The following is a 10,638-nucleotide window of genomic DNA, read 5'->3' as shown; positions in this document are numbered from 1 at the left end:
TGAGGGCGAGGAAGGGCGCGCGCTCCTGAGGAGCCTCCAGGATGACATCGGTGACGTCATTGTTCACGCTGATTTGCTAATCACCAGTGACGTAATTAATGGTAATTGGCTGCTGGATCGTGCTCTTCTATTTATCAACACCCTCAATTAAACTCGGGTTTTAATTAGCTGGGTCTTCGCGCCAGAAAAGTTTACTGAATTTTGATTGGTAGCGGCACGTCAATGCTAAGCGTTTCTCTTATTAAATGACAAAAAATGTCTGCCCATACAAAGAAATTCTGTCAGGTAAAAATAAAAACAAGAAGCCAACTTCCATACATCTCTACGAACAGTTATTTAGTAAATAAAGAAAATGTAATGCAAATATTTCAATTTGAGACGTTATATTTGCATTAAATTACAGTAATTATATATTTACGACTGAATAGCCATATATTCCCTAAAATAAGGGTCGACTTAAGGCTGGTAAAGGGCTCTTGATCCGAGGAAATGGAGCGGCCTTTCCCGTTCCTCACATCAAAACTATTCACCTCCCATTCCCCCCCAGGATCTGTCAGACCCCCTACTGCCTTAGCGCTTCCCCATGAAACATAATTTTGATTTTTTTTACCATTGTGTTGGGGAGGGGGGTCCTGCTAGCCTAGTATATATATATACATTTTTTTTCAAATCCTGATAATTTTCAGGCATCATCATATATACTTTATTAATATATTATTACCCTGGAGCATAAACTATATCAAAATGATCATTTATTATATATATGTAGCCTAAATTATGTATTATAGAAGCAATCTGCACTAAAATCAACATTTTTACATATATTCTTATGACTATATGTATCTTGATGTATATATACTGAGAGTAACAGTGTATATACACTTGGAGTGTATATATGTATCTCAGTGTGTATACATTTGAAGGTGTATATACCACATATATGCGACAAGATGTGTATGCCACAGTATATATACACGTATATATATGTGAATATACATTTGGAGGTGTATATATCTGTGTATATACATTTGGAGGTGTATATATATCAGTGTGTATATATGTGGTGTGCATCCCACAGTATATATTCCCTTATATAAGCACTTGCTTTTGCATATATATTCCAGTATATATACATTTGGAAGTGCATATATCTTAGCATATACGTTTGGAGGTGTGTATATCTCGGTATGTGTATACATAACGAGGTGTGTATCCCACAGTATATACACACTGATGTATATCTCAGTAAATATACTGTGAGGTGTATATCCCACCTAGTTCCTGGAGGGGCCCCCTAGTTCCTGGAGGGACCCCCTAGTTCCTGGAGGGCCCCCTAGTTTCAGGAGGGGCCCCTTAGTTTCAGGAGGGGCCCCCTAGTTTCAGGAGGGGTCCCCTAGTTTCAGGAGGAGCCCCCTAGTTTCAGGAGGGGCCCCCTAGTTTCAGGAGGGGCCACCTAGTTTCAGGAGGGGCCCCTTAGTTTCAGGAGGGGCCTCCTAGTTTCAGGAGGGGCCCCTTAGTTTCAGGAGGGGCCTCCTAGTCTCAGGAGGGGCCTCCTAGTTTCAGGAGGGGCCACCTAGTTTCAGGAGGGGCTCCCTAGTTTCAGGAGTTGCCCTCTAGTTTCAGGAGGGGCCCCCCTAGTTTCAGGAGGGGCCCCCTAGTTTCAGGAAGGGCCTTTAGTTCCAGGGGCCCCCTAGTTTCAGGAAGGGCCCCTTAGTTTCAGGAGGCGCGCCCTTGTTTCAGGAGGGGCCCCCTAGTTCCAGGAGGGGCCCCTAGTTTCAGGAGGGGCCCCTTAGTTTCAGGAGGGGCTCCCTTGTTTCAGGAGGGCCCCCTAGTTTCAGGAGGGGCCCCTTAGTTTCAGGAGGGGCTCCCTTGTTTCAGGAGGGGCCCCCTAGTTTCAGGAGGGGCCCCCTAGCTTCAGGAGCGCCCTCCTAATTTCCAGATGGGGAAGTGGGGCCCTAGTTCGAAGATGGGGGTCATAGTTTCAAGGTGGGGCCCCTTAGTTTTAAGGAAGGGAAGGTGGGCGCCCCTAGATTCAAGGAAGGGAAGGTTGGGCTCTAGTTTCAAGGAAGGGAAGGTGGGGGCCCTAGTTTCAAGGAAGGGAAGGTGGGGCCCCTAGTTTCATGGAAGGGAAGATGGAACCCCTAGCTGCAAGGATGGAAAGGTGGGGCCCCTAGTTTCAAGGAAGGGAAGGTGGGGCCCCTAGTTTCAAGGAAGGGAAGGTGGGGCCCCTAGTTTCAAGGAAGGCAAGGTAAGGGCCCCTAATTTCAAGGAAGAGAAGGTGGGGCCCTAGTTTCAAGGCGGGGGGTATGGGCCCTAGTCTTGGTATCTCACAATTCCCTCACTCTAACCTAGGGCTGTGATGGCTGCGGGCCACTGGTAGCCACAACCTGCTTGATCAACAGCTTCCCACCACAATCCTACATGTAAATTAAAGGAATACCACAGACATAACTATGGCATCCTCCACTTCCTTGGATCAGACCTAATTCCCATTTCCCAGGTACTTTATGGTCCCTACGGGTTAGACATTCCCTATAAAATAATAATAATAATAATAATAATAATAATAATAATAATAATAATAATTATTATTACTAGTTAATAATAATGTTAACTGTTCAGTATATGGGGAAATAAAATAAATAAGATAAATATATTAGGATTTTAAGATACAAGGAGAAGCTCCCCCGATCAAAAAATAAAAATCAGCCAAAAAATTATTTAGCGTTTATTTCATAGGGATCATACAGGAAAAAATGGGAGGTAATCATGTTTGATCGGAGGAAGGGAAGAGTAGCTCAGATTCCTTGGATGAAGAGCCTTTCTTCAGGAGGAGTATGCATTTCATAGTTCTGGCCACAGCCAATGAGCGATCAATTTGTTTCTCTGGCGGGAATAAGCAGCCAATTAATGCCCGAATTGGTGCTAAAGACATTACGTCATTGATGCTCAGCTAATCAGAGTGCACAGAGACTACGTCATAGTGTTGGAGAGAGTGAGGAAGCCCGGGCAATTTCCCGCCTCAGGCGCCGACACGACAATATGGCGGGCGGGAAGCTGCAGCCTTGGTAAGCATTATTTTTGCAAAATTCCTGCAAGTTATTAGTTTTGCAGTTAACAACACTTTTCATTGTAGCATACACACTGTACATTTATCTGAAGTAATAACCACACAAAAAATATCTTAAAATTAGTGATAAATGATTTTTTTTCGGTTTCGAATGGAAACCAACATCCATTTCTTTGTTTTCCAGTAAATGTCTTCGCCTCAGACTGCAAGTTCCCCTCCAGTACCAGCACTGTCATCTCATGGTATGTATTGAAAAAAAATATATGACCAAGTAGGGCTATCCTATCATTAGGATTTTTCTCTTTTTTTAAGAATTTGGTCTTCATTTGTTACCCCCCCCCCCTTTATTTAAAAGGAAAGAAAACCTTGGTGACGGTGAGAGGCTCTTGATCCAAAGAATTGGAGGTACCATTTCCTCTGATAAAATTTTTATTACCGCCCATTCCCCCGGGTTTAGCACTTTGTTGGTATAAATCTGTTACTGGTGTTATGAGTATATTTACAACTGGTGGTCATAATTATATTTATTATTGATGTTATGAGTATATTTACTACTGGTGTCATTAGCACATTAACTACTGGTGCCATGAGCATATTAACTATGGTGTCATGCGTATAATTAATTACTGGTGTCATGAGTATATTAACTATGGTGTCATGCGCATAATTAATTACTGGTGTCATTAGCACATTAACTACTGGTGCCATGAGTATATTAACTATAGTGTCATAAGTATAATTAACTACAGGTGTCTTGAGCATATTAACTATGACGTCATAAGCATAATTACTGGTGTCATGAGCGTAATTAACTACTGATGTCATGAGCATAATTAATTACTGGTGTCATGAGCATAATTAACTACAGATGTCTTAAGCATATAAACTACTGGTGTCATGAGCATAATTAATTACTGGTGTCATGAGCATAATTAACTACAGGTGTCTTAAGCATATAAACTACTGGTGTCATGAGCAGTTTTTTTCTTCAGTTTAAAAACTTTTATACATTTAGGACGTATAACTTAAAAATTATAAATGCAGTTTTATCCATTAAACCGTTTATTGGCCAGCGCTCTTTATATTGTGTCTTGATTTATGGATCCCTGACCGTGGGGGGGGGGGGAGGTGATGTGGATGAATTATAAATATTAGTATTGCCATCTGCATAACCCTTGTCGGTTTACCACTATTCGATTATAATTAGTATTACCATTATACATTTCTTAGGAAAGCGCTACGCCCCTAAGTTAGGCTTAGCGATCAGGTTCTGTTCAAGGGAGGACGAGTTAAATTCATTTAATGGAGGGGCTTTTAGCAGCATCAATAAACCTCCCATAAGTGTCCGGGGCCCAAAACTGTTCAACAGCCTCCCATCAAGCATTAGGGGAATTGCCAATAAACCCCTGGCTGCCTTCAAGAGAGAGCTGGACAGATACCTAAAGTCAGTGCCGGATCAGCCGGGCTGTGGCTCGTACGTTGGACTGCGTGCGGCCAGCAGTAACAGCCTAGTTGATCAGGCCCTGATCCATCGGGAGGCCTGGTCATGGACCGGGCCGCGGGGGCGTTGATCCCGGGAATAACCTCCAGGTAACCTCCTCCCTTGTTGATGATAGTGTTCTTGGTGTACAGAATTAGTTACCTTCCTCTTCCTTGAATCAAAGAAGTGACAGTTTCCCAGGTGTTGTGTGACTTTATGAGTTCAACTCTTCTGCATATGTTTAATTATTGTTTCTTCAGGGGGAGGGATGATGCTTCGATTTTAGCAATAGGTTCTTGATTCAAGTAATTGGAGCTGCACTTTGCTGGATCAAACATGATTACTCTTACCTAAACGCTGTGTACCTTACGGGTTTTGCGCTCTGAATATGTAATTACTAGGGCTGGTGGCGCGCAGCGCAGAAAAGATCGTCGCCAGTGTGCACAATGTACTACATAATTTGCACCAGTCATTGTACAAATTGTGCGTCTGTCTATATGAATATGCATGTATGTATATATATATATATATATATATATATATATATATATATATATATATATATATATATATATATATGTCCTTCAATCTTTTGATTTATTAAAGTGTTCTTGACCGGTGATGAACAGGTTAAGAGGACCATCGGGCAATCTTAAATTTTAAAGCCCAGTCCCCACCAGGGAGGTGCTGTGATGCCGGTGTGGGGCGTTTAATCCAAGGAACGACTTCTCTCTTCTTTGGATCAACCCAGGATGCTTCCCATTCAACATGTGCTATTTGACCCCTACTGGTTCACCGCTTTTCCCTGATTAAAACATCTATTTTTATTTCTTCAGTATTCCTGGCTAGGAAGAAGAGGAGGGGGGGGGTTCATATATTTATTATTTGTGTATTCCTGACCAGCAAGGGGGGGGGGGGTTGCATCTCATATTTATTATTTACATTTCTAACCAGGAAGGATGGGCGGGGGGGTGCGTCTTGTATTTGTGTATTCCTGACCAGGAAGGGGGGGGGGTTGTGCCTTGATGTCAGTGAAGGATTTTTGATGCAGAGATTTAGAATAGCCCTGGGGCTATTATCAACCCTGGGGCTACCATCGACCCTGGTGCTACCATCGGCCCTGGAGCTATCATTAGCCCTGGGCCTACTTATAGTCCTGGGGCTGCTATCAGTCCTGGGTACTACTGGGGTTATTACCCCTGCGTTACCTTCTATTTTCACTTTCATCTAGTTTTTTTTCTTGCAGAATAATTTATATGTTCCTTTTCAGCTTTAATGTCGCTTTCAGACGGATGTTTTCTCTTGACCTAACCATTTTTTTTCCTAAATGAAATATTGCCCTAAATTGTTTTCCCCACAAATTTATTAATTTTAGTGACCATTTTGTTCATGCTGATTGTATTCTCATCCGTCAACCAAGTAAGTTTTTATTAAAATTATTCTCTACTGCATTTTACTACACTTTTTTATTAGTTATTTTATATTTGTTCGATCTGATAGTATTATGCAGTTTTTTTTTTTAATTGTATCCATGGTTCTAAAATATTTTGTAAAAAGTGCTCAAATATTGCTTTTGATGAATTGCTCTTAATTTTGAGTAAAAGAAAAAATGTTAAATTTAACATTTGTTAAAGATTATAGGTTTAGCTAAAATTTTATGCATCTCTTATATTGCAAGAATTTAACAAAATGTAGTTCTTTGATGCATTAATGTAATTTACTGTTGATCTAGATGTTCATCTCAGTTTAGTGATAACATCTCAAATAGTAATTAATAGTCTATTAATAAAAACCCACTCTTGTTCCACACGCAGTAAGCACCACTACCACCATCAACAGAAAATTTAATTGGATTTTTACCTCTCGTTGATTATTTTAACTTGGTATTGTCTTACATTTCTTTTTGGTGTTTTATTATATTAGTAATTGTATTGTTAATTGTATAGTTTTATTTCCTGTGTTTTTATATATTTAATTTACAGGAACACTGATTTACTCGATCAAAGAACGCAATATCAAATTATATCTGTAACTTGTAAAAACAGTTTAGTAACTGATTTGTAAATCATGAAATGAAAAGGTAACTTAAGTTGTGAAACAAATGTACTTCATGTGTAGGCTGTGAAACAAGACTGTACCTAACATGTAGGCTGTGAAACAAGACTGTACCTAACATGTAGGCTGTGAAACAAGACTACCTAACATGTAGGCTGTGAAACAAGACTGTACCTAACATGTAGGCTGTGAAACAAGACTGTACCTAACATGTAGGCTGTGAAAGAAGACTGTACCGAATGTGTAGGCTGTCAAAGAAGACTACCTAACGTGTAGACTGTGAAACCAGGCATATACCTAACGTGCAGGCTGTGAAATAGGCATATACCTAACGTGTAGGCTGTGAAACAGGCATGTACCTAACGTGTATGCAGTAAAACCAATAATGTGCCTAACATAGGCTCTAAAACAGGGAATGTACCTAACGTGTAGGCTGTGGAACGAATACCTAACGTGTAGGCTAAAACCAGGCATATACTCAATATGTAAGCTGTGAAACAGGCATGTACCTAACGTGTAGGCTGTGAAACAGGAATGGTGGTGGACCTTAGTCCACGGCGTTGATGGGTGGTGGACCGCAGGCTGTAAAACCAGTAATGTTCCTAACGTGTAGGCTGTTAAACAGGAATGTATGTAAGTTGTAGGCTATGGAACCGGTAATGTACCTAACGTGTAGGCTGTGAACAGGCATGTTCCTAAAGTGTAGGCTGTGAAACGAATAACTAACGTGTACTCTGTGAAACGAATAACTAAGGTGTAGGCTGTGAAACACCAATACGTAACATGTAGGGTGTAAAACCAGGCATATACCTAACGTGTAGGCTGAGAAACAGGAATGTGCCTAACGTTTAGGCTGTGAAACAGGAATGTGCATAACGTTTAGGCTGTGAAACCAGAAAGGTGGTGGACCTTAGTCCACAGCGTTGATTTGTGGTGGACCGTAGGCCCTGAAACCAGGAATGTACCTAACGTGTAGGCTGTGAAGCAAGAATGTATCTAACGTGTAGGCTGTGAAACAGGCATACCCAACGTGTATTCTGTGAAACATCAATACATAATATATAGGTTGTGAAACCAGGCATATACTTAACGTGCAGGTTGTGAAACGGGCATATACCTAACATAGGCTGTGAAACCAGGAATGTGCCTAGTGTACAGGCTGTGAAACCAGGAATGTACCAAATATGTAGGCTTTTAAAAAGGAATACCTTACGTGTAGGCTGTGAAACACCAATACGTAATATTAAGGCTTTGAAACCAGGCATATACCTAACGTGTAGGCTGTAAAACAGGCATGTACCTAACGTGTAGGCTGTGAAACCAGGAATGTGCCTATCGTGTAGGCTGTGAAATCAGGAATGGTTGTGGACCTTAGTCCACGGCGTTGAAGGGTGGTGGACCGTAGGCTGTAAAGCCAGGAATATACCTAACGTGTAGGCTACAGGAATGTATCTTAGTTGTAGGCTATGGAACCGGGAATGTACCTAATGTGTAGGCTGTGAAACGCATATTCCTAAAGTGTAGGCTGTGAAACCAGGAATGTGCCTTGCATAGGCTGTGAAACCGGGAATGTACCTAATGTGTAGGCTGTGAAACACCAATACGTAACATGTATTCTGTAACACCAGGCATATACCTTTCAAGTAAGCTGTGAAACAGGCATGTATGTAACGTGTAGGCTGTGAAACAAGACTGTGCCTAACGTAGGCCATGAAACCAGGAATGTACCTAACGTGTAGGTTTTGAGACCAGAAATGTACCTAACGTGTAGGCTGTGAAAGACATACCCAACGTGTAGGCTGTGAAACAGGCATATACATAACCTAGGCTGTGAAACAGGCAAGCACCTAACGTGTAGGCTGTGAAACCAGGAATGCGCCTTACGTATAGGCTGTGAAACCGGGAGTGTACGTAACATGTAGGCTGTGAAAAAGGAATACTTTACTGTTGGGAGGGTTCCGTGGAGATAGGATGGTTGGAGATAAACACACTTGTTGAGTTGTAATCACTTACATTAGCAGAGTTGTGAGAGGGGAGCTCAGCCTGCCTGTAACCACTTGTAAATCTGTCGTGGACTGAGGAAGGGACAGCGAGTCTGACCTTCTCATGCGGCATCTCGTGACGTCACACATGCTAGCCACTGGGCCTAGCTGTGCAGGGAGCCTAAATGTATACATGGATGATACGATCTACAGTATACTACACGAGCATATGCATTGGGAATTCAGTAGCTGTACTGACATTACATGTAGGCTGTGAAACACCAATACGTAATGTGTAGGTTTTGAAACCAGGCATATACCTAACGTGTAGGCTGTAAAACAGGCATGTACCTAACGTGTAGGCTGTGAAATCAGGAATGGTTGTAGACCTTAGTTCACGCCGTTTAAGGGTGGTGGAGCGTAGGCTGTAAAACCAGAAATATACCTAACGTGTAGGCTGTGAAACCAGGAATGTGCGTAACTTGTAGGCTGTGAAACCAGGAATGTGCGTAACGTGTAGACTGTGAAACAAACAACTAACGTGTAGGCTGTGAAACACCAATCCGTAACATGCAGGGTGTAAAATCAGGCATATACCTCACATGTAAGCTGTGAAATAGGCATGTACCTAACGTGTATGCTGTGACACAGGAATATGCCTAACGTGTAGGCTGTGAAACAGGAATGTACCTAAGTTGTAGGCTATGAAACCGTAAATGTACCTAACGTGTAGGTGTTGACACCAGCAATGTACCTAACGTGCAGGCTGTGAAACAGGCGTGCTCCTAAAGTGTAGGCTGTGAAACAGGAATGTGCCTAACGTATAGGCTGTGAAACCAGAAAGGTTGCGGACTTCAGTCCACGGCGTTGATTTGTGGTGGACTCTAGATCGTGAAACCAGGAATTTACCTAACGTGTAGGCTGTGAAACAAGAATATACCTAACGTAGATTTTGAGACCAGGAATGTACCTAACGTGCAGGCTGCGAAACACCAATACATAACATATAGGCTGTGAAAGCAGGCATATACCTAACGTAGGCTGTGTATAACAGGCATATACCTTACGTGTAGTCTGTGAACCCGTGAATGTACCTAACATGTAGGCTGTGAAAAAGGAATACCTAACGTGTAGGCTGTGAAACACCAATACGTAATATGTAGGCTTTGAAACCAGGCATATGCCTCACGTGGTGGCTGTAAAACAGGCATGTACCTAAAATGTAGGCTGTGAAACTAAGAATTTGCCTATCGTGTAGGCTGTGAAATTAGGAATGGTGGTGGACCTTAGTCCACGGCGTTGAAAGGTGGTGGACAGTAGTCTGTATAGCCAGGAATGTTCCTAACGTGTATGCTGTGAAACAGGAATGTATCTAAATTGTAGGCTATGGAACCGGGAATATACCTAACTTGTAGGTTTTGACACCAGGAATGTACCTAACGTGTAGGCTGTGAAACAGTCATGTTCCTAAAGTGTTTCTTTCCACCTGTTGTCTATGTTCCCCATCAGTAAAATGGGTACCTGGGTGTTAGTCGACTGGTGTGGGTCGCATCCTGGGACACTGACCTAATTTGCCCGAAATGTGCCGAAATGCGGAGCATAACAAGGGACTTTCTATATAGTAGTATGTCATTGTTGTCAGCTAGGACTGTATACCTTGTACATGTACATGTAGTAAATAAAGATATTATTATTATTATTATTATTATTATTATTATTATTATTATTATTATTGTGTGGGCTGTGAAACAGGCATTTTCGTAACGTGTAGGCTATGAAACCAGGAATGTGCCTAACATAGGCTGTGAAATAAGGAATGTTCCTAACGTGTAGGCAGTGAAACACCAATACGTAATATGTAGGCTTTGAAACCAGGCATATGCCTAACATGGAGGCTGTAAAACCGGGAAAGTGCTTATTCGTGTAGGCTGTGAAACTAGGAATGTGCCTATCGTGTAGGCTGTGAAATTAGGAATTGTAGTGGACCTTAGTCCACGGCGTTGAAAGGTGGTGGACAGTAATCTAAAACCAGGAATGTTCCTAACGTGTAG

At 41.9% G+C, this 10,638-nt stretch overlaps 1 protein-coding gene across 1 annotated transcript in view; it reads left to right on the top strand.

Annotated features, from left to right (window-relative positions):
* Positions 1–3,027: 3,027 nt before the first annotated feature.
* Positions 3,028–10,638, top strand: part of Sptr (Sepiapterin reductase) — a 43,050-nt gene continuing 35,439 nt past the window's right edge. The window contains exons 1-2 of the mRNA XM_070098700.1: positions 3,028–3,068; positions 3,255–3,312. Coding sequence (XP_069954801.1) covers positions 3,043–3,068; positions 3,255–3,312 — 84 coding nt within the window. The 5' untranslated portion in view covers positions 3,028–3,042. The remainder of the gene's footprint in view (positions 3,069–3,254; positions 3,313–10,638) is intronic.

This window comes from Cherax quadricarinatus, chromosome 64, assembly GCF_038502225.1.
Source record: "Cherax quadricarinatus isolate ZL_2023a chromosome 64, ASM3850222v1, whole genome shotgun sequence".
Classification (NCBI taxonomy): domain Eukaryota; kingdom Metazoa; phylum Arthropoda; class Malacostraca; order Decapoda; family Parastacidae; genus Cherax; species Cherax quadricarinatus.
The sequence above is the reverse complement of the archived record's forward strand: the minus strand, read 5'-3'. Positions and strand labels throughout refer to the sequence as shown.